The sequence below is a fragment of the Palaemon carinicauda genome, chromosome 40, assembly GCF_036898095.1.
Source record: "Palaemon carinicauda isolate YSFRI2023 chromosome 40, ASM3689809v2, whole genome shotgun sequence".
Classification (NCBI taxonomy): Eukaryota; Metazoa; Arthropoda; class Malacostraca; order Decapoda; family Palaemonidae; genus Palaemon; species Palaemon carinicauda.
In genome coordinates this window covers 67,177,088-67,202,087 of record NC_090764.1, presented here as the reverse complement: position 1 = coordinate 67,202,087, position 25,000 = coordinate 67,177,088, and the positions used below count along the sequence as shown (strand labels likewise).

Here is a 25,000-nt window from a genome sequence, read left to right as displayed (position 1 = left end):
CTAAATCCATCATTACTGACTGAACAAAACATTCTGAAGATGCTTACTAATATAGAGATGGAACTCATAATGATCTAAAAGCATAATTAAGTACTGAAAATTAAATTGGCTGAATTTTTCTAGCTCCTCAGTACATCTGAAATGATTAATTTTTGGCGATCATTACCATGTGAACATTTCGCAAGACTGAGGAAATTATGTCTGCTGTTTTCTTGCATCTGAGGTCGCAATTGTTCAATTCAAATTTAAAGAACTGCATGTTGCTTTCATTTGCTGATCTAACTCCTAATATTACAGAATTTGTAAAAGCAAAGTACATTCATAAGTCTCACTAAAGTTACATATGTGTAAGTTGGCTGAATATGGAATTATCTTTTATTTAAAGCTGCTAGTTAGTCTCATTCCTTTCCAGACCTTGTAATTCTCTAAATCTCTACTGTATTTCAGCTGCATTCCTCTTCCCATACGTCATCCTGCTGGTGGTAATCGGTAAGCCCATGTACCTTATGGAGACGGCCCTGGGGCAGTTCAGTCAACTTGGACCAATGAACGTGTGGCGGTGCGCTCCTGTTATGCAAGGTGAGTGTCAAACAAGGAAGAGGCGTGAGAAGAGGAGGTGTTTTGAGTACTGTATTAGTTTTGACCATAAAGCGGGGTTTACACAGTCGAACGGTTCGTCGAACCAGGTTGCCGAACCTGCTTGTCAAACGGTTCAAAGAGAAGGAGTCAGTCACAAATGCATAAGATTTGTGTACAATGAAGGCCTGCCCACAAAAGTCAGGCTAGAACAGATTTTCTTTGAACCATTGGAGCGTGTTCATCAACCAAATAGCTTGTTCACATGTTCGAATTTCACTTGAAACACATTTCTGTCGAACCGCATTCGACGAACCATTCAACGGTATAAACCCGCCTTAATAGAAAGCAGATACTTCAAGAAATCACTGACAATCTTCTTCATGTTTATCACAGGAGTTGGATTAGCAATGATAGTTCTGTCATTGATCACTTCCATCTACTACAATCAGCTCATGGGCTACTGCCTGTACTACATGTTTGGAAGCTTTGCATCTGACGTAAGTAGCTGGTCCTTCTTATTGATGTTCTTTTACACTGTACAAGAAAGAGCGAGATAGAAAGGGAACTTTTTAATAAGTTTGTAAATAGTGTCATAATTTAATTTGAAGAGGAGCCATACCCCCATGTCCTTTGTAAACAGTTCAAGGGAGCCATAGTCCACATGTCCTTCGTAAACAGTCCTAGGGAGCCATAGTTCCATGTCCTTTGTAAACAGTCCTAGGGAGCCATAGTTCCATGTCCTGTGCAAACAGTCCTAGGAAGCCATAGTCCCATGACCTTTGTAAACAGTCCTCAGGGCCATAGTCCCCTGTCCTTTGTAAACAGTCTTAGGGAGCCATAGTCCCATGTCCTATGAAGCTAAGCCAAAACGGCCTCACCAGTACCCAATGAATATTAATCATAAACTTGGTAGCTATGAGTAATAATAATTGATCTGAGATTGAAATTTACCAAATTTTGCAGGTCCCATGGGCTAAATGCGACAAAGCCTGGGCTAACGAAAATTGCTTTGAGGTTGGCAGCCTATATCCGTGTTCAAGATACAACCTCACAGGCCCAACGGCTAAAGTCAACTGCACCATGTCTATCGCCAATGAGTCTTCAGCAGAGCAGTTCTGGAGGTTTGTGGTTTACCTTATTTTTCATCTTGGCACATACTGTATCATAGGTTATTTCTATCGGCCACTGAAGAAGTCTTGTCCATAGAAATAGTAGCATAGCTTTCAGAATTCGAGAGCTTTTGTAGCACATAAAAGGAAATGGCCTAAAGATGTATATTTAAGAAAGAACCCTCAGTAAAGAATATAAGTTCAGGCAATGGTACTCAAAGATACTGCTGCTCTGAAAAGATCTGCTCATTCAAAGAGGGGCAATGGGATTGGGGTTGAATCTAAACACATTTGTTTAATTATTAGATATTGTTAAGACAATATTGACTAACCATACCTACTCACTTGGTCCGTTTTTCTTCCCATGAAAGGCGGGGTGTTCTGAGGCTGGCTCCAGAAGGTTTGACAGAGTTTGGACAAATTGGGGAGATTCAATGGGACCTGACTTTGTGCCTCCTCTTGTCGTGGATCATTGTCTTCCTCTGCCTGATGAAGGGTGTCAAATCCTCCGGCAAAGTCGTTTACTTCACTGCTACCTTTCCTTATGTCATCCTCATCGCACTGCTGGTCGTGGGAGTCAGGTTGGATGGAGCCGTTGAGGTGAGTGAGCAGCTGTTCATTGGCTCTGCTGGTTGTTGGCTGGAATGAGCCATCAGGTTGGAGAGCTGGTCGAATCTCTTTTGGGGTAAATGTAGTTCGTTGGGACAGACATAAGCTTGCTACCTGTCAATTCGTTTTTATTCAAGCAGAGAATGTAGTTTTTCTTTGTCTGAAATACGATAATATGAAGCTGGTTTTACGTTTTACGACATATCACGATCAACGTGTACCTTGCTAGGAGTGAAGCCAGATGTAAAGTGAACACAAGGTTAAAGCAGTCCTAGAGTAAGCTAAGGATACAGCAGTCTAAGGGTGGGGGGGGGGTTGCAGTGCCCCCAGCTGGTAAGTATGTAAAGGTACAGCTTTAAAGATTGGTTAAATGTGGAACCTTAGGGTAGCCAGTGTTTTTGTGTTTGTTTACCTTTTAGAATGTGGTTTTTCAGTCATATATTTTAAAACTTTACATACGGTCTGTCCCAACCAACTACAAAGGCTCCTACCTTTTTAAAAATCAAGACAGTTTGACTTACTGACACAAAGATCCTGTATCACAGGTTTTGTTCTTTCCAGAATATGGTGAGAATTGAATAACGATTATAAATTATTCTTCTTGTTTTCAGGGTTTGAAATTCCTCTTCATCCCAAAATGGAAAGAAATCCTGAACGTGGTGGTCTGGCGCCGTGCTGCCGAGCAGATGTTCTTCTCCCTTTCAGTTTCTTGGGGAGGTCTCATCATGTTTGGATCTTATAATAAGTTCAGGAATAAGGTAAGCCACATCTCAATATTTGCGATGACTTTGGCACTTGTGATGGCCTTGAATATACAGTCTGCCCAAAGGTGTAGTATCAATATGTTTAACATCTCTGCCGAGGATAGGTCAGGGAATCTAAAAGATTTGCCAACCCTTGAAATAATAAGACAAAACACTCCTCGTTTCTATTTTTTTTAAACAAAGATAATCACACCATACTGCTTCTTCTTCCATTCGTTCTGGCAGGTACACATTGACGCCTTTGTTGTGTCCTCTCTGGATTTCATAACATCTCTCATCGCAGCCACCGCCATCTTCTCAGTGTTAGGTGCCATGGCAAAGGATCTGAACGTAGATATCAAGGGTCTCGCTGCTAGCGGTAATGTCCCCTGTTCATTCAACAGAATTGGCCATTTATTCTTTTTTTCAGTAACAATTTGTGCTTTAGATGGAATTGTGTGCTCTTATTTATTATACTAGGTAGCTGGTGCCTTGTAATTCTTTTAGTCTATACCAAGCCCCTTCTGTCTATAACATAGCCATCCCTTTCTCTAACCTAAGGTTAAGGGTGATGATAATAGTCATTATAATTTATTTAAGTTTATTGTAAGATTTGTTTAAGTTTGTTCCACTGATCATTATTGACTCTTATTTATTGTTTACTGGTCAACAATCACAGGTCCTGGTCTAGCATTCATCGCTTATCCAGAGGCCATATCTAGAACTCTGCCCATTCCCCAGCTTTGGTCTGTGCTCTTCTTCTTCATGCTGTTTACACTTGGACTTGACTCTGAGGTAAGTACATAGACCTAATCTAGTAATTACAATCTTGTACTTGAGAGTTTCTGCATTGTAAATGACTGGTGAGAGATGGAGATAGAGATAGAGATCCTTATCCTTTGCCTGTATAATTCTCATTTGTCTTCTCTGCCTTGCTCATTTGATTGACAGTTTGCGTTGCTAGAGACGGTCCTGACTGCCGTCTATGACACCTTCCCCCGCACGCGTCCCTATAAGCTGGTTCTGACGGGCGTCCTCTGCCTTTCCTGCTTCCTTTTGGGCATTCCTCTATGTGCTACCGTAAGTAAATTCTTCTTTTTCCTCTGAAACATTTTTTACAAACAGTCTTTCAAAACAAACAATGATAATATGTGGTATATTACAGTACCTTCATCATTAGCATCACCGTCACCCTTTTCTGTCTCTCCTCAGACGGGCCAGTACATCTTCTATCTGATAGATACCTTTGGAGGGGGCATGGGAGTCCTCCTGATCGCCATCTTCGAACTGATAGCCCTTCACTGGGTATACGGCGTGAGGCGCTTCAGTGATGACCTAAAATTCATGTTGGGCTACAATCCCTCAATGTTTTGGAAGGTCTGCTGGGTCTTTATTGCCCCTATTACATTGCTGGTGAGTGGATCAGGCAACCATCAGCTAGTCATGCTATGACTGACAGTTGTTCATGTTAACACTCAACTTATGACACATAGTAGATTGTAGGTAAAACTTAACTGCTGCTTTACGACATCGTACCTGGTAGGAAGAAGTTACTGGAAAGTGATGAGATATACCTTTGGTAACACTTAACAGTTATAATATTCCTAGTCAATTGACACAAAACTACCTAACAGAGGATGTAATTTTCTCACTACATCTAATCTCCTTTGCAGCTTCTCTTCATCTATTCCATCGTTACGTGGGAAGACCCTACCTACAACGGCATTGGGTATCCCTCATGGGCTATAGCAGTAGGATGGTTCCTGGCCGGAGTGTCCGTCCTCATGATACCGCTCGTGTTCATTTTTGTGGTCTTCAAAAGTCTGGTCACTGGAGTAAGTATTATTTTTTCTCATCTTCTCATTCTGCGCCATTTTCCAAGTTTTATTCTGTGCCATTTTTCCTTATCTTATCTGCACATTTTTTCTTTTCAACTTCGAATCTTGTCTGATACTGAGTAGGATGGTCGCTCCATGCATCCACTGACTGGTCTTTCTTACCTTGCAGAAGATTAGCCAAGTCTTCCAGCCGGCTGACAGCTGGGGTCCCGGGTGTCCCGAAGCCCGCAGAGAGCTCATGGCCGCGCAATCCAACTTCAGCATGAGTGAAACCAAGTATGGTATCGACAACCCGGCCATGGACAATAGATACTACCCAGAATAGAATAGCAATGCAGCCCCCTTCCAAAAGGAATTAATAAACCCTTACTGTACCAATGAAGACAAGTATTACACGAGTAACATACTTATGTTATTATTATTAATGTGCTTATGACTGTACATAGAGATGTATATAGGAATTTAGATTTTGTTCATTAACATCAGTTGAAGAATGAAGTCCCTTAACAGTAGGATTTGGATTAGTTTATAATTATAAATGACGATGAAAATCTTCACTGAGAATTTGGACATACTGTATATATAACGAAAAATTAAAGAACATCCAGCAGTGGACTACTCTTGACTACACTACTCTTGACTACGTTTGACAACATAGACAGGATTTTGACAATATTAATAATAATAATAATAAAAACATTTTAAAATTTCATTATCCTTTCATTTACTCATCTTCTATATTCTGAAGAGGAAGAAGTAGTTAGTGTACCCTTGAAAAGTGACTGGGTACAGCTAAAAATCTCAGTACATCGCGCATCGTGATTGGCCGTTGCTTTCTCACAGGTGCTTCGTGTAAACATAATAATGATAATAATATAGTAGATTATAGGAAATTACAATGATAGAGACTCAGGTGGCTGGCATGCATAGCACATCTATTCACTGCTTGTCATAACAGAGGAGCAATGAGATAATGTTCATTTGCTAGTAAAGCAAGTCATGGCGGAGCATTCAACCATGATACTTGAGAGGTTGCACTCGGCCGTTGCAGCCTTTTGCATATGCTGAAAAAAAAATAATAGTTTTGAAGAATCTCCTTCCTTTTCTGTTTTCTTTTGTGGGTATATTACTACATGAGTAAGTTTAATATGGAAACTGAAGGAGCAAGAAAATACAGAAAGCCAGAAGTAAAGAAATAAAAAGTAAAGTGGCAAATAAAAAAAAAAATCAGAAATGACCAAGTTGAGGTTTGTAAATAGCACTGGTAGATGAGATTACATAAGTGAACTTAACAATAAGGAAGCTGTGACAGTAATGAAGACAAGGTTGAATATGATAGACTTAAAAGAAAATTATAGTAACAGGAATGAAAAGCATAACAGGCTTTGTGAGTTCTGCAGAGATTAGGCAAAGCATATATTTAGCAATAAAGAATTAGGAAAGTTCAGCAGTGGCATAGAATTAAGGAGAATAGATTGGTGCTTTAAGTAGATATCTTAAATTGTTTCCATACTTTGACAGTTACTTATAAGTGTCTCTACTTTATATTCGATATTACTGTAGATTATATCAACATATATCTTCTATTTTGATGTTTCTGACAAAGGTCATTCTATCCTTATTGCCCCTGTATAAACACATGGACTATTAATTAAAACTTAATTTAATTCCTATATCAAGTTTGCATCTCTTACTTCCCATTTTCAATACAGCCTTTCAAGCAGACAATTTTGAAACACCCTCCGAAACCACAAATAAGTTCTAAGTAAATATTAGAGATAAATAAAGTTTATTATATAAGGACTATATATACTGTAAATTAATATCCATGAGTAATTATAATCAGAGTTAAACTAGAATTAATTACAGGCTTCACTGATTAAGCGAAAACGCAGCAAATTCTACCTAGACCACTGACCTCATTGAGAAAGTTGACATTCTTGCCATAAATATGGAATCAATTAAAGCAACACTTCAAACATTGATAGACCCAAAACCGGAGAAACCGACATATGCTGACAAAGTCAAGGAAAAAAATCTGTTGATGATTAAATCAATTAATAAAACAATTAAATTACTGAAAGAAAACGTGAGGTTGAACAAGCACTTAAAGACATTCCTATACTTAACACGAGGTCAACTATGAATGGAAATGTTGATGTAAACTTTGCAAACAATATGATCAGAGAAGAGTCAGCAAATAAAATTTTGACATTGGTGGCTGTCACTGAAACGAGATAAATCGGAAAAATAAAACCCAAAGTAATTATATGCAATGTATACAATGATGAAAATGATGTAGTTGCTTTGATTAAAAAAAATCGCTGCCTGGACTGATTCCAAAATATAGAAGATAAGATAAGTGTAGTCCTGAAGAAAAATACCTCGGGTGGGGGTGGGTTGGAAACCACCCACTATGTGCTGAAATGTGATCCTGAAGTTCGGAGGGCTATTCATGATAATGGGGACAAAGTTTCGTTACGATGGGGTATCTATAACATACGTGATAGGTACCACGTGGTCACCTGCTACCACTGTCAGAGGTATGGACATTTTGAAAAAGATTGCAAGTCTAAGAATGATGACAAAGTCTGCGGGAAATGTTCAAGAAAACATTCCACCAAGGAGTGTAATTCCCAAGTTTCAAAGTGTATAAACTGCACAAAGTTAAACAAACCAAGTGACCACATAGTAGATTCTAGAGACTGCAAAGCTTATGACTTGGAATTGAAAAGACTTGTAGAAAATACTAATCATGGTTACTAGGGGTGTCATAAACTGTGCCATGTAAATGTACAATCTGTAGGTAATAAGACTACTCAAATTCGAGAATTGATAAACCAAAAATATTTAGATATACTAGCATTATCTGAAACATGGCTAAATAACTTTGACAAGGCAAAGATCACTGAAATGACGCCCCCCCCTACACACCTTTCACATTCTGAGAGAAGGTAGGTCTGGTGAGGTGTTGGACTCTTTATTCACCAAAGTTACTCAAATCTCAAAACGTTGAAAATAATCAGTGCAACAAGCTTTGAATATATAGAAATAAAGTTTACGCCAAAAATTAGAAAGATATCCTTTGTAACAATCTACAAACCTCCTAGAACAAACACTAGTATCTTTTGTGAAGAATTCGGTGCTCTCATTGAGATGATTATCATGGAGACTTCAATTTTGGGTTGGATCACGCATCAAATCCTGACGCTTTGGCATTTAGTAAGTTATTAGAATCATATCGACTAGTGAATAATGTCGACTGCACAACTACTTTAACTGGGCATACGCAAGACTTAGTTTTAAGTAATGACATGAATGATATTGTATCTGATATAAAGATATAAAAGTTGAAGAGAAATGTACTATCTCCCCGGTACACAAACTTATTACGTTTAGTCTACCTCTACAGAAACATGCATTAGTAAAGAAAATAAACTTTAGGCATAAATCAAATTTTTCTCCTACCGTATTTATTGAAAAAGTTACAAAGAAAATAAATGATACTATCAACATTCCCTGTGATCATGATGACCAACGTCTGTTAGGAGCTAAGTGTGAAACTATCTTATGACCACTTATAATAAAGTGAGTAAAAGTGACTATGATACCATGTGCCCACCGATGGAAACGACTACAACCGTGAAAGACCAATCTCCTTGGTTTGATGGAGAGACTTTGGTAAAAAAGAGGGAAAAAAGACACAAAGAAAGAGAGTGGAATAGGCTAAAATCTGAAAGTACTTGGGTAGAATACAAAGCTACTGCGTGTCAATATAACTACCTACAAAGGAAAAAGAGTGAATACTATACGAGAAGGATGCTCGAAGCAGCAACAGACATAAATTAGTTATATCGTCTCTTAAATGGTATAATGGGAAATGTAAAAAACAAAAGCTACCTGATGGATACAGTGACCAAGAACTAGCAAATAATTTTCTAGTATTCTTTAAAAACAAAATTGAAAACATAACTAGGTCATTTGTATATACTCAACATCAGATTAATGAGACACCGGGCATACAGACAACATTAATACGATTTAACAACAAAACACAAGATGACATCACCAAAATTATCAAGAGAGCAAAGAAAACAAACGGCGCAAGCGATCCTATGACAATATCTGAAGTAATTGGAGAGAGAGAAACTTTTCTAGTCTAGCCGAAATAATAAGGAGAATAGCAAATACAAGCATTGATGAATGTAAGTTTCCCAAATCTGAGAAAATGGCTATAGTCACTGGACTACCAGGAATTAAGCTCATATAGACCTATTTTCAATCTATCCTTTGTTTCAAAACTGCTTGAATACGTAATTCTTAAACAACTAGTCAGTCACTTAGAAGTCATAAAAGCTTTGCCTGACAACCAATCTGCTTACTGAAAACTATACTCTACGGAGACAGCCATCTACTCTATTGTAAATGATATGCTCGAAATGATGGATGAAAATAAATGTGGTATCTCAATACTGCTCGATTTCAGTGCTGCTTTTGATACAGTGGTGCATGAACTGCTACTAAATTATCTACGGTCCATCGGCGTTGAAGATAAAGCATTCGAATACCTAAAAGACTACTACAGTTGGTAGAAATTACTGTGTACAAATAAAAAACTCTTATTCATCATATGAACCCTTAAACCGAGGGGTACCCCAGGGGAGTGTACTTGGCCCAATCTTATTCTCCATCTATACTATTGGTCTATCAAGGCTTGGCGTGAAGTTTAAACTATTTGCAGATGACACACAATTTTCCTTCTCCATAGATGATATAGGTGTCACTACTGAAACTCTAAACCGAATCCTTGATAGTGTTAGAGAATGGATGACATTTTAACATCTAAAATTAAATGAGAACAAAACTGAATTCATGGTGGTGGGAAAGAGAAACAGCTTGAGAAACTTAGGTGATATTCAAATGAACATAAATAATGACTTGGTGCCGATATCTAGTAAAGTTCGAGATCTAGGTGTATTTCTTGACTGTAACCTGTCTCTAAATGCCAAAATAGATAATGTAATAAAAACTACTGGTTATCATCTAGGAAATATAGCGTTTATAAAAAATTACCTGGACGAAAATTCTGTAAAGAAACTTGTGATAAACTGTGTTATTACCAGAATTGACTACTGCAACTCTATCTGTTACAATTTACCAAAAGTGCAACTTTAGAAATTACAAAACATAATTAACAGAGGAGCTGGACTGATAAAAGGTGTCCCATCCAGACAAAGGATCACCCCTATACTAATCGACTTACACGGGCTGCCAATTAAAGCGAGGATTAAATTTAAAATATGTACAATAACCCACCATGTTATCAGAACCGGTCTTCAAAAATACTTAAGAGAATTGCTACATATTGTGCAGCCAACAAATCGTGTCGACTTGAGAATAATTACAGATGGCTCAAACTGTTGGAACCTAGATATATGTCCACTTTAAATATGCGTCCCCGAGGCTATGTAATTAGCTCCCACGAAACATTCGAATGATTAAAGACATTAAGGCTTTCAAGAGGAAACTGGAGACTTTCGTATTTAGAAAATCTTACAACAGGGACGATTTAACAGTAAATGAACAATACGTGATCTGAAACGATAAATACTCTGAACGAACAAGGTAAAACGACAGTGGAGGTCCTATAGAGAGGGGGTTTTCCTGCTGTATGGGACCGGAAAAGCAGCCATCAAAGTAATTAAGTAAGCACAGTTCCGTCGTGCCATGAAAAAAGCTAGAAGTCAGTCTTGAGTGTCTTTTGTTTCCTCCATTAACAGTAGAACACCACCATCTCCTGTATGGAGGAAAATAAAAAAGATTGCCGGGAAATTTACTCCAAACCTACCACCAGTGTTGAAGGTGAACGATCAGTATAGGACTGATGCAAACGATGTTAGAAATGCCTTGGTTGATCATTTTTCAAATGTATCATGTAAGTGTGTAGCAGCTCCTGGTCACCAGTATAGGAGTATTGAAGAAAAGAAAATTTTAAATTTTGCAACAGGAAGGGAGGAGTCGTATAATTTTCCTTTTACTGAAAGGGAATTTGATATCGCACTTGCTAATTAAAACGATACAGCCCCTGGACCCGATAGAATTCCATATGCAATGATTAAACATGTACATTTTAATACAAAGTTATATATTTTAAGCATTATTAATAGAATGTCATGATCATAGTTATCCAAGTGTTTGGGACCTAGCCATTATTTTAGCCTTTTTAAAACCTGGTACGGACAAGTTTTTAGTAGCAAATAATAGGCAAATTGCATTGGCATCTTGTTTATATAAAATCATGAAGAAGATGGTCAATGCAAGACTGATGGGGTACCTTGAAAAGAAAGATATTTTATCACCTATCTAGTGTGGATTTAGAAAAATACACTCGAACGACTGATGTGTTGATACGATTTGAGTCCTCTATTTGTGAAGCCTTTGCTTCCAAACAGCACAATGTGACAGTCTTTTTTTTTTTTTACTTTGAAAAGGCATATGATACTACATGGAGATATATACTTAAAACCATTCATGAATTTGGATTAAGAGTAGAGGTACTGTCACTTAGAATTTTTCAAGTGAAAGTGGGGGAAACTATCAGAGAGTAAATGCCAGGAAGGAGTTCCTCGGGGTAGTGTGCTGAGTGTAACCCTTTTTGCACTAGCAATTAATGGTATATCCTCATTCCTTACCCAGGATATTCTCTCAACATTATTTGTGGATGATCTGTCCATATTTGCTGGAGCTAGAATGGCAATGGTCGAAAGAAAACTACAACTAGCAATTGACAAAATTATTCAGTGGGCTGATATGAATGAGTTAAAGTTTTCAATAGGCAAAACTACTATTGTCCATTTCTGTCATATCTGGGGATTACACCCAGATCCGCATATATACATGAAAGGTTAACGGATCCCATGTGTAGGTGGAGCTAAATTTTTAGGATTCATTTTCGATTCTAGGCTGACATGGGTTTCTTACTTAAACGCGTTGAAAGCTAAGTGTGTTGAGGCTCTGAATCTTTTAAAAGTATTGTCCTATACATCATGGGGGCAAACCGTAAAACTATTTTAAAATTATACAAGGCCTTCATTTTTTCAAAAATTAGTTATGGGTGTGAAATATACTCCTCAGACACCCCAAGCCGATGAAAGATATTGGATTCAATAAATCTTGCTGGTATTAGATTGTCCACAGGAGCGTTTAGAACCTCACCTATCCCAAGTCTCCTTGTTGACGCTGGTGAGTTACCTCTAGACCATTACCGAATGTCTTCTATTATTCGGTATTGGCTTAGGTTGCAAAGACTCCCTGATTCTCTTGCCTTTCAGATTGCAAGCCTTGTAAGGAACTCAACATACTTAGAGTTGCATCCAAAAATCTTCTCAACCTTTTGGCTTTTGGGTAAAACAATCATCAAACAGTCTTGATAAAATTGAAGGTAAGGTACTTCCATTTAAGATATCATCAATACCTCCGTGGAAATTACCAGATATATCTTTTTGTAAATATTTTATTTGTGTTAAAAACATGACTGAATTAGAAGCTATGTCTCTTTTTATGGAACATGTTGAAGAACATAGGGAATCAACTTTTATATATACCGATGGCTCCAAATCTGATGCTGGCATTAGACTTGGAGTATATAGTATTTCTTTTAACTGTAGAGGTGTGCTTCCTCCAATATCTTCCATATTTACTGCTGAATTATATGTCATACTAACCGCTATTGAGAAAATAGCGTTAAGAGAGGAGGGCAATTTTACCATTTATAGTGATTCAAGGAGTCTCCTTCAAGCTTTAGAAGGTGGTGTGGTATAATTTTTAAGTGTCCAAATTAAAATTAACTATTCTAATGCAGTTACAGGTTCAGCTTGTGTTTCTCAGCTTTTATCATTATCATGGCCGATGTGGTAACGCTCCTGACTGGTGAACGCCAGACTGGGGTTAGAGTCCTACTCAAACTCGTAGGTTTCTTTGGTACCGGAAACCTCACCGTCTTTGTGAACTAAGGATGGGGGGTTTTGGGGAGCCTATAGGGGTCTATAGGTCTGTCTGCTAAGTCAACAGCAACAACTGCCTGGCTCTCCTTGGGTGTGGGCTTGAGCGCTGACCTTAACTAAATCTTACTAATTTTAGATCACACAGTTATTTAAATTATGGTAGATAATATGGTATTCCTAAAGGTATTAACTCATAAATTTTCTAAGATGACTTTAAAACGAAAAAATAGAAAAACAAAAATTTCGTGGTGGTTAAATATAGTCACCCTTAAATAATGTTTTCTCTAAATAAAAAGTTGTATCGTTTTCTTTTTCTGAAGTCCACTGATCCCAGGGTAACTTGCTTATACATTTCCCTCGCATATATCCCTTAAGTATTAAATTATACTTATACGAATATCTTCTGAACTACTATTATAATTAAAATAATCTATCGAAAGAATGTTTAAATATATCCTAAGCAAAATACTATAATGTTAGCAGATGAAAAGACCATAAAACGCAGACTATGGGGGAGGTCTCTGATTGGTTGAAACAATTCTTTAACCAAAGGGACAACTTTTTGGTAATTTGTCCTCAAATCTGGGAATCTTTAGAGGTTTTTGGTGCATCAAGTGTGGGAATTCCCATATGTGTTGTAACTGAAAAATACTATCTTAATACTCTTGAATAATTCAGTCTTCAATAAGATTTATAATGACTGAGAATGACTTAATTACGTTTTACTGTTTTCCTTTGGTATGACTTTCATTACAATTACAATTTTATTAATATATATTTCAGAGCACAAACTGAAATTAGAACATGAGTTCATCATTAAAAAAAATAAATTTTACTGTTTGTGGTTTCACAAATACAATAATTAAATAAAAACAGAATATATCATAATCATAGAAGATACAAATTGCCCAGTACACTACTAAGAAAGCTTCAAAATGTGCAAAACCGGGCGGCTAGACTGATAAAAAGCATTAAACTAAGGGAGAGAATAACTCCTGCATTGATCGATCTACATTGATTACCTGTTAAGGCTAGAATTGAATTTAAAATCTCCTTGTTGACTCACAAAGCACTTACAAGTGATAAGCCTAAATATCTTTGTGATTGCTTGGTCCCCTATACCCTGAAGCTACCAGCGCCGCTGTAAGAGATAGACATGCTGATGACCCACATAGACTATTCGAAATTAGTGTGAATCATGCAATAGGAGGAAGAACGTTCAGTTATGAAAAACCTGAAGACTTATCTTTTTAGAAAGTGTTATAATAGTGACCTGAAAACTATTAAGCCTGAATACAAATGCTAGCGAAATAACTGATAACGATACAGAGCAAAAAATATATTAACTGGAAAGAAATTATTTTTTCACACACCAAGGCCCGCCTGAACAGACCCTTAGTGTCTGAGGGAGGGCGAGAAATAAACCCCTAAAAAAGTATACAGCATTTAGTAAACTACAGATTTAATTGTGTTGAAAAATGCCTGGAGAAACCACTACTGGTCAGGAAATCTCTTTGGGACCGTCTAGGGATATCCCTGACAGTGTAGACTGTAGGAGAAGGTTCATTCCCATCCCAGACACAGAGAGAAGAAGGAATTAAGTCTCGTCTTTGAACTTGGGATCCTGCAAACAATGAAGGATTTAATGGGTAAGGAGGGACAAACTTTAACAGGTTTTATTGTTTCTATTATGTTCTCGCGGCTTTTTTTTTATCACTCAAAATAATGGAGATTCGAATATCTCATAGGTGCTGTAGGTTTCCATAATTGATAGTAAACCATCGAATTTCTTTAATGGTCTTTTATTGCAGGCCTAGATTTTATAATTCAAATCAAATGTCGATAATATCTACTTTCTTTAGATATTTTATTCCCGTGATTGAAATAGAGGTTCGTATCATCGTAAAGCTCAATGTTTTATTTAATACAAATCAGAACTTTATTTCATCACAAACTTAGATTTAATCTGGTAAGAAATCCTATTAGAGATTTTTTTTTTCACATTTGTAAATTTAGCGAATTTCTAGCGAAACTGGAATTCGCTATAAGAAATGAACCATTGCTGGCTAGTTTTGTATTTTTCTCTATCTTTTTAATAGGGGCTGGGCATTGATAACTTACGTATCGGTCTATTAAGATGTGAAGTATGTGTTTCACTCTAATTCCATTAAGAGACTGAAGGGGACTTATTGAGCATGCGTTTATTCCCATAGTTTGGATAGCTTTCTGTGCATTTACAATGATGTATCTGTCAGGATTTTTATTTTTCTTATTTTTTTTAGACGTCTCCAAGAGGGAACTTAAGGGAAGTAGCCTACATCAATCTATTTCGAAATTTAGTGTGATTTCGTTTATATCGGCAATTGATTATGGTGGAAAAGCTCTCCGTTTGGTGTAAAGCTATTGTTATTCTTGTGAAATTAGAAAATAACAATGAAATAAGGCCTCAAAGGTCCGATTCTGACTTAATTTTTACTGCAAAGCTTCTGTAAAGATTGCCAAGAAAAAAAAGGCGGCGGTGTCAATCATAAGGTAAGGAATTAGTTGTGATTCACTTTTTCGTAATGTAAGGATTTATTTGTGATTTACTTTTAGTTTATGACCTGGGAAGTTGAGGGGGTCTGGCAAGGAGTTGTGACCTGTGAAGGTTTGTGACCTTAGGATGGGGGTCCGGGGGCTTGCCCCCTGCTAGGGGTTGTGACCCGGGAAGGGGGGTCTGGGGCTTGTCCCCCGGCTAGGGGTTTGACCTGGGAACCACTAGGTTAGGTTAGGTGGGTTTGTTAGGTTCTGTACCCTTTTACAAATCATTGAAGCGTTAAATAATCTCGTTTTGGCCTATTCTCAACCATTTACATGAACCATATATATTCCTACTGGTTATCTTGTGCTTATTTTGCATCTCTGACCATCATTATGGCTGTAAATCACTCGTTTTTGACATTTCCCCACCCAAAAAAACCCCGGTTTCCACTTTGGTCCCCCCAAAATTGGTCCGAAAACTCCCGAACGGGTGGTTTGCCCCAACAATCAAGGTCAGAAATGCATAAAACACAAGATAACGAGTAGGAAAAATATATGGTTCATGTAATTGACTAGAAATTAAAGTATATATATATATACCTTATTATTATTATTATTATTATTATTATTATTATTATTATTATTATTATATTTACAAGCTAAGCTACTACCTTAGTTGGAGAAGCAAGAAGCTATGAGCCCAAGGGCTCCAACAGGGAAAAATAGCCCAGTGAGGAAAGGAAAACAAGGAAATAAACTAAAAGAGAAGTAATGAACAATAAAAATACATTTAGAACTGTAACAACGAATAAGATCTTTCATATATAAACTATAAAACTTCATATAAAAGGAAAATGAGAAAAAAGATAGAACAGCGTGCCCGAGTGTACCCTCAAGCAAGAGAACATTTTGTCTGTACCGTGTCTACACCAGTCAGTTTTGGTGCCACGATATGCAGTTACTCTATTAAACAAATATACAAATGCATATGCAAATAGAAGCGATGTGCTGTCAAATTCTAAAGTACCCCGACACACACACACTGTCAAATAGAATCAATGTGCTGTCAAATTCTAAAGTACCCGACACACACACACTGTCAAATAGAAACGATGCGCTGTCATATTCTAAAGTACCCCGACACACACACACACACTGTCAATTAGACACACTGTCAAATAGAAGCGATGCGCTGTCATATTCTAAAGTTCCCCGACACACACACACACTGTCAATTAGAAGCGATGCGCTGTCAAATTCCAAAGTACCCCGACACACACACACACACTGTCAAAGAGAAGCGATGCGCTGTCAAATTCCAAAGTACCCGGACACACACACACACACACTATCAAAGAGAAGCGAGGCGCTGTCATATTCCAAAGTACCCCGACACACACACTGTCAAATAGAAGCGATGCGCTGTCATATTCCAAAGTACCCCGACACACACACACAGTGTCAATTAGAAGCGATGCGCTGTCAAATTCCAAAGTACCCCGACACACACACACACACTGTCAAAGAGAAGCGATGCGCTGTCAAATTCCAAAGTACCCCGACACACACAAACACACACACTGTCAAAGAGAAGCGATGCGCTGTCAAATTCCAAAGTACCCCGACACACACAAACACACTGTCAAAGAGAAGCGAGGCGCTGTCATATTCCAAAGTACCCCGACACACACACACACACTGTCAAAGAGAAGCGAGGCGCTGTCATATTCCAAAGTACCCCGACACACACACTGTCAAATAGAAGCGATGCGCTGTCATATTCCAAAGTACCCCGACACACACACACAGTGTCAATTAGAAGCGATGCGCTGTCAAATTCCAAAGTACCCCGACACACACACACACACTGTCAAAGAGAAGCGATGCGCTGTCAAATTCCAAAGTACCCCGACACACACAAACACACACACTGTCAAAGAGAAGCGATGCGCTGTCAAATTCCAAAGTACCCCGACACACACAAACACACTGTCAAAGAGAAGCGAGGCGCTGTCATATTCCAAAGTACCCCGACACACACACACACACTGTCAAAGAGAAGCGAGGCGCTGTCATATTCCAAAGTACCCCGACACACACACACACTGTCAATTAGAAGCGATGCGCTGTCATATTCCAAAGTACCCCGACACACACATACACTGTCAAAGAAAAGCGATGCGCCGTCATATTCCAAAGTACCCCGACACACACACACACTGTCAATTAGAAGCGATGCGCTGTCATATTCCAAAGTACCCCGACACACACATACACTGTCAAAGAAAAGCGATGCGCCGTCATATTCCAAAGTACCCCGACACACACACACACTGTCAATTAGAAGCGATGCGCTGTCATATTCCAAAGTACCCCGACACACACATACACTGTCAAAGAAAAGCGATGCGCCGTCATATTCCAAAGTACCCCGACACACACACACACTGTCAATTAGAAGCGATGCGCTGTCATATTCCAAAGTACCCCGACACACACACACACTGTCAAAGAGAAGCGATGCGCCGTCATATTCCAAAGTACCCCGACACACACACACACTGTCAATTAGAAGCGATGCGCTGTCATATTCCAAAGTACCCCGACACACACACACACTGTCAATTAGAAGCGATGCGCTGTCATATTCCAAAGTACCCCGACACACACACACACTGTCAAAGAGAAGCGATGCGCCGTCATATTCCAAAGTACCCCGACACACACACACACTGTCAATTAGAAGCGATGCGCTGTCATATTCCAAAGTACCCCGACACACACACACACTGTCAATTAGAAGCGATGCGCTGTCATATTCCAAAGTACCCCGACACACACACACACTGTCAAAGAGAAGCGATGCGCCGTCATATTCCAAAGTACCCCGACACACACACACACTGTCAATTAGAAGCGATGCGCTGTCATATTCCAAAGTACCCCGACACACACACACACTGTCAAAGAGAAGCGATGCGCCGTCATATTCCAAAGTACCCCGACACACACACACACTGTCAAAGAGAAGCGATGCGCCGTCATATTCCAAAGTACCCCGACACACACACACACTGTCAAAGAGAAGCGAGGCGCTGTCATATTCCAAAGTACCCCGACACACACACACACTGTCAAAGGGAAGCGATGCGCTGTCATATTCCAAAGTACCCCGACACACACACTGTCAAAGAGAAGCGATGCGCTGTCATATTCCAAAGTACCCCGACACACACACACACTGTCAATTAGAAGCGATGCGCTGTCATATTCCAAAGTACCCCGACACACACACACACTGTCAAAGAGAAGCGAGGCGCTGTCATATTCCAAAGTACCCCGACACACACACACACTGTCAAAGGGAAGCGATGCGCTGTCATATTCCAAAGTACCCCGACACACACACTGTCAAAGAGAAGCGATGCGCTGTCATATTCCAAAGTACCCCGATACACACACACACTGTCAAAGAGAAGCGATGCGCTTTCATATTCCAAAGTACCCCGACACACACACACACTGTCAAAGAGAAGCGAGGCGCTGTCATATTCCAAAGTACCCCGATACACACACTGTCAAATAGAAGCGAGGCGCTGTCATCGACACACACACACTGTCAATTAGAAGCGATGCGCTGTCATATTCTAAAGTACCCCGACACACACACACTGTCAAATAGAAGCGATGCGCTGTCATATTCTAAAGTACCCCAACACACACACACTGTCAAATACAAGCGATGCGCTGTCATATTCTAAAGTACCCCGACGCACACACAGTGTCAAATAGAAGCGATGCGCTGTCATATTCTAAAGTACCCCATTCTAAAGTACCCCGACACACACACACTGTCAAATAGGAGCGATGCGCTGTCATATTCCAAAGTACCCCGACACACACACTGTCAAATAGAAACAATGCGCTGTCATATTCTGAAGTACCCCGACACACACACACTGTCAAATAGAAGTGATGCGCTGTCATATTCTGAGGTACCTCGATACACACACAGTGTCAAATACAAGAGATGCGCTGTCAAATTCTAAAGTACCCCGACACACACACAGTGTCAAATAGAAGCGATGCGCTGTCATATTCTAAAGTACCCCGAGACACACACAATGCGCTGTCATATTCCAAAGTACCCCGACGCACACGCAGTGTCAAATAGAAGTGATGCGCTGTCAAATTCTAAAGTACCCCGACACACACACACACTGTCAAAGAGAAGCGAGGCGCTGTCATATTCCAAAGTACCCCGACACACACACTGTCAAATAGAAGCGAGGCGCTGTCATCGACACACACACACTGTCAATTAGAAGCGATGCGCTGTCATATTCTAAAGTACCCCAACACACACACACTATCAAATAGAAGCGATGCGCTGTCAAATTCTAAAGTACCCCGACACACACACTGTCAAATAGAAGCGATGCGCTGTCATATTCTAAAGTACCCCGACGCACACACAGTGTCAAATAGAAGCGATGCGCTGTCATATTCTAAAGTACCCCATTCTAAAGTACCCCGACACACACACACTGTCAAATAGAAGCGATGCGCTGTCATATTCTGAAGTACCCCGACACACACACACTGTCAAATAGAAGTGATGCGCTGTCATATTCTGAGGTACCCCGACACACACACACTGTCAAATAGAAGCGAAGCGCTGTCAAATTCTAAAGTACCCCGACACACACACACTGTCAAATAGAAGCGATGCGCTGTCATATTCTAAAGTACCCCGAGACACACACACTGTCAAATAGAAGCGATGCGCTGTCATATTCTAAAGTACCCCATTCTAAAGTACCCCGACACACACACACTGTCAAATAGAAGTGATGCGCTGTCATATTCTAAAGTACCCCGACACACACACACTGTCAAATAGAAGCGATGCGCTGTCATATTCTAAAGTACCCCGACACACACACACTGTCAAATAGAAGCGATGCGCTGTCATATTCTAAAGTACCCCGACACACACACACTGTCAAATAGAAGCGATGCGCTGTCATATTCTAAAGTACCCCGACACACACACACTGTCAAATAGAAGCGATGCGCTGTCATATTCTAAAGTACCCCGACACAAACACACTGTCAAATAGAAGCGATGCGCTGTCATATTCTAAAGTACCCCGATGCACACACAGTGTCAAATAGAAGCGATGAGCTGTCATATTCTAAAGTACCCCATTCTAAAGTACCCCGACACACACACACTGTCAAATAGAAGCGATGCGCTGTCATATTCTAAAGTACCCCGACGCACACACTGTGTCAAATAGAAGCGATGCGCTGTCATATTCTAAAGTACCCTGACACACACACTGTCAAATAGAAGCGATGCGCTGTCATATTCCATAGTACCCCGACACACACAGTGTCAAATAGAAGCGATGCGCTGTCATATTCTAAAGTTCTCCATTCTAAAGTACCCCGACACACACACACACTGTCAAATAGAAGCGATGCTGTCATATTCTAAAGTACCGTGACACACACACTGTCAAATAGAAGTGATGCGCTGTCATATTCTAAAGTACTCCGACGCGCACACACTTTCAAATAGAAGCGATGCGCTGTCATATTCTAAAGTACCCCGACACACACACAGTGTCAAATAGAAGCGATGCGCTGTCATATTCTAAAGTACCCCGACACACACACAGTGTCGAATAGAAGTGATGCGCTGTCATATTCTAAAGTACCCCGACGCACACACACTTTCAAATAGAAGCGATGCGCTGTCATATTCCAAAGTACCCCGACACACACACACTGTCAAAGAGAAGCGATGCGCTGTCATATTCCAAAGTACCCCGACACACACACACACTGTCAAATAGAAGCGATGCTGTCATATTCTAAAGTACCGTGACACACACACTGTCAAATAGAAGTGATGCGCTGTTATATTCTAAAGTACCCCGACACACACACACAGTGTCAAATAGAAGCGATGCGCTGTCATATTCTAAAGTTCCCCATTCTAAAGTACTCCGACACACACACACAGTGTCAAATAGAAGCGATGCTGTCATATTCTAAAGTACCACAGTGTCAAATAGAAGCGATGCGCTGTCATATTCTAAAGTACCCCGACACACACACAGTGTCAAATAGAAGCGATGCGCTGTCATATTCTAAAGTACCCTGACACACACACACTGTCAAATAGAAGCGATGCGCTGTCAAATTCTAAAGTACCCCGACACACACACAGTGTCAAATAGAAGCGATGCGCTGTCATATTCTAAAGTACCCCGACACACACACAGTGTCAAATAGAAGCGATGCGCTGTCAAATTCTAAAGTACCCCGACACACACACACTGTCAAATAGAAGCGATGCTGTCATATTCTAAAGTACCGTGACACACACACTTTCAAATAGAAGCGATGCGCTGTCATATTCTAAAGTACCCCGACACACACACACTGTCAAATAGAAGCGATGCGCTGTCATATTCTAAAGTACCCCGACACACACACAGTGTCAAATAGAAGCGATGCACTGTCATATTCTAAAGTACCCCAACGCACACACAGTGTCAAATAGAAGCGATGCGCTGTCATATTCTAAAGTACCCTATTCTAAAGTACCCCGACACACACACACTGTCAAATAGAAGCGATGTGCTGTCATATTCTAAAGTACCGTGACACACACACTGTCAAATAGAAGCGATGCGCTGTCATATTCTAAAGTACCCCGACACACACACACTGTCAAATAGAAGCGATGTGCTGTCATATTCTAAAGTACCGTGACACACACACTGTCAAATAGAAGCGATGCGCTGTCATATTCTAAAGTACTCCGACATACACACACTGTCAAATAGAAGCGATGCGCTGTCATATTCCAAAGTACCCCGACACACACACAGTGTCAAATAGAAGCGATGCGCTGTCATATTCTAAAGTTCTCCATTCTAAAGTACCCCGACACACACACACACTGTCAAATAGAAGCGATGCTGTCATATTCTAAAGTACCGTGACACACACACTGTCAAATAGAAGCAATGCGCTGTCATATTCTAAAGTACCCTGACACACACACTGTCAAATAGAAGCGATGCGCTGTCATATTCTAAAGTACCCCGACGCACACACAGTGTCAAATAGAAGCGATGCGCTGTCATATTCTAAAGTACCCCGACGCACACGCAGTGTCAAATAGAAGCGATGCGCTGTCAAATTCTAAAGTACCCCGACGCACACACAGTGTCAAATAGAAGCGATGCGCTGTCATATTCTAAAGTACCCCAATGCACACACAGTGTCAAATAGAAGCGATGCGCTGTCTTATTCTAAAGTACCGTGACACACACACAGTGTCAAATAGAAGCGATGCGCTGTCATATTTTAAAGTACCGTGACACACACACACAGTGTCAAATAGAAGCGATGCGCTGTCATATTCTAAAGTACCCCGACACACACAGTGTCAAATAGAAGCGATGCGCTGTCATATTCTAAAGTAACCCGACACTCACACACTGTCAAATAGAAGCGATGCGCTGTCATATTCTAAAGTACCCCGACACACATGCTTTCAGCGACTGTAATGCGTACTCCACATAAGGTTGGTAATGGTTTGGGACTGTCGGATACTTAGTGAATGTGACTGTACAACGGGCAATAAGGCCAAGTCAAGAAACCACTATGATATTGATACAAGATAAAACTAGAAGGGCACAAAGTAGGGCACAGACCTCTGTCGTGGCAGCTTATTTCTGGATCTTTTGCTCTACCTTGACCTTAACCTTTGACCTTAACATGTATTAATTGGCGTGGATTTTCATACACTCAAATATGAACCAAGTTTGAATTCTCTGTGACAACGATGTCCAAATTTATGGCTGATTATGTGAATTGGACATTTTGCTTGACCATGACCATGACCTTGACCTTTGACTTTGACCTTCCAAAATTTAATCATTCCAAGCTTCTTACACAACAGTTAATCCTCCCGGCAAGTTTCTAAATATATATATGCACACACACACACACACACACACACACACACACACACATATATATATATATATATATATATATATATATATATATATATATATAATGTATGTATACATACACACACACACACACACACACACACACACACACATATATATATATATATATATATATATATATATATATATATATATATATATATGTATGTATGTATACATACGCACACACACACACACACACACACACACACACACACACACATATATATATATATATATATATATATATATATATATATATATATATATATATATATATATATATACTGTATTTATATTTATAGTATATACACATACACACACATATCTATACACACACACACACACACACACACACACACATATATATATATATATATATATATATATATATATATATATATATATATATATATATATATATATATATATATATATATCTAACATATATATATATATATATATATATATATATATATATATATATATATATATATATATATATATATATATATATATATATATGCATGACAACAAGTTGATTTTACCAATGATAAGAAATTTGTCTCTCCTAATATAGTATGCATTTCAAAAGTTTTATTCCAGCTGCCGCCAGATTACGGAATGATCTTCCTAATCGGAAAGTTGAATTGGTGGAACTTCAAAAGTTAAAAACTTGCAACGAATGCTTTCATAGTTCATATATGACAATTCTTTTTTAACGTTGTTACTGTTCTTAAAATATTTCATATTAATGAGATAATAAATCTATTTTAACATAAAAGTTAAAGTAAAATCCGAAAAATGGAATATGTTTGAAAGTCTCATTACGTGTGCATATGATTTTCAACCTTACGGTTAGGAGTCGCCATCAGCTGATACGTGAAGAGGAGATGCCATGAGTTACCATAATTGTAAATATTATACATTATTGTTTTTTAGGGATTCATAATAACCAGATTATGCTTGAAAACTATTAATATGATTAAATCTTAACATAAAATAAGAAAAAATCTGCTGATACCCATTTTGGAAACAATATTTAGCGGGAAATTTTAATTCTAGTGAACGAATCGTTGGCAACTTCACAATTTGCTCGAGTAGTCGAGTGTTTGTTTACATCTGAGTTTAATCTGCCGGGCGCGTGTCAAGTTTAAACTTTGCCCGAAATTCCTCTGTGTTTTTAAGTTAACTGGCTATTTTAGGAATCGTTAATACAAAAGTCGATGTCGAGCAGTGATAGAGAGTGTTCTGGTAATCCCCAACTCACCACATCGAATGGTAGTAATCTAAATAATCGGGTTTTTCAATCGTAAAATATTGCATGTTGGCTGTGCTTAAGACTGAGACTTCATTATTATGGCGTGTAGGTTTGCGTATTCTTCAGGAATCCAACTCAGTTATTGATGATAGTGACGTAGATCATGGAGATTACACCTTTCCTTGTAAAAGTGCTAAGGCAAGTGCCACCAAGTGTATAGCTAAGGAGTCGTTGTAAAATTCTACTAGCTCTCTACTTCGCGTTCTTAAACAAACGACTGAACGTAAGTGTGACCA

The 25,000-nt window shown here is 39.0% G+C and overlaps 2 protein-coding genes and 1 long non-coding RNA gene across 7 annotated transcripts in view; 2 read left to right on the top strand and 1 right to left on the bottom strand.

Annotated features, from left to right (window-relative positions):
- The window catches only part of LOC137632061 (sodium-dependent proline transporter-like), a 25,506-nt gene extending 19,948 nt beyond the window's left edge, over positions 1 to 5,558 (top strand). The window contains exons 4-14 of one of the 2 annotated variants that reach the window (XM_068364036.1): positions 448 to 579; positions 973 to 1,076; positions 1,543 to 1,700; positions 2,060 to 2,288; positions 2,909 to 3,055; positions 3,287 to 3,419; positions 3,720 to 3,835; positions 3,992 to 4,120; positions 4,253 to 4,453; positions 4,714 to 4,875; positions 5,048 to 5,558. In XM_068364036.1, the coding sequence (XP_068220137.1) occupies positions 448 to 579; positions 973 to 1,076; positions 1,543 to 1,700; positions 2,060 to 2,288; positions 2,909 to 3,055; positions 3,287 to 3,419; positions 3,720 to 3,835; positions 3,992 to 4,120; positions 4,253 to 4,453; positions 4,714 to 4,875; positions 5,048 to 5,203 (1,667 nt within the window). In that variant the 3' untranslated portion in view covers positions 5,204 to 5,558. The remainder of the gene's footprint in view (positions 1 to 447; positions 580 to 972; positions 1,077 to 1,542; positions 1,701 to 2,059; positions 2,289 to 2,908; positions 3,056 to 3,286; positions 3,420 to 3,719; positions 3,836 to 3,991; positions 4,121 to 4,252; positions 4,454 to 4,713; positions 4,876 to 5,047) is intronic. The other variant, XM_068364037.1, reaches the window with a different exon arrangement.
- LOC137631840 (polyadenylate-binding protein-interacting protein 2B-like) overlaps positions 1 to 25,000 on the bottom strand; it is a 271,444-nt gene that overhangs the window by 143,258 nt on the left and 103,186 nt on the right. The gene's annotated exons all lie outside the window — the stretch shown is intronic.
- LOC137631842 (uncharacterized) overlaps positions 1 to 25,000 on the top strand; it is a 265,710-nt gene that overhangs the window by 181,174 nt on the left and 59,536 nt on the right. The window lies entirely within an intron of this gene.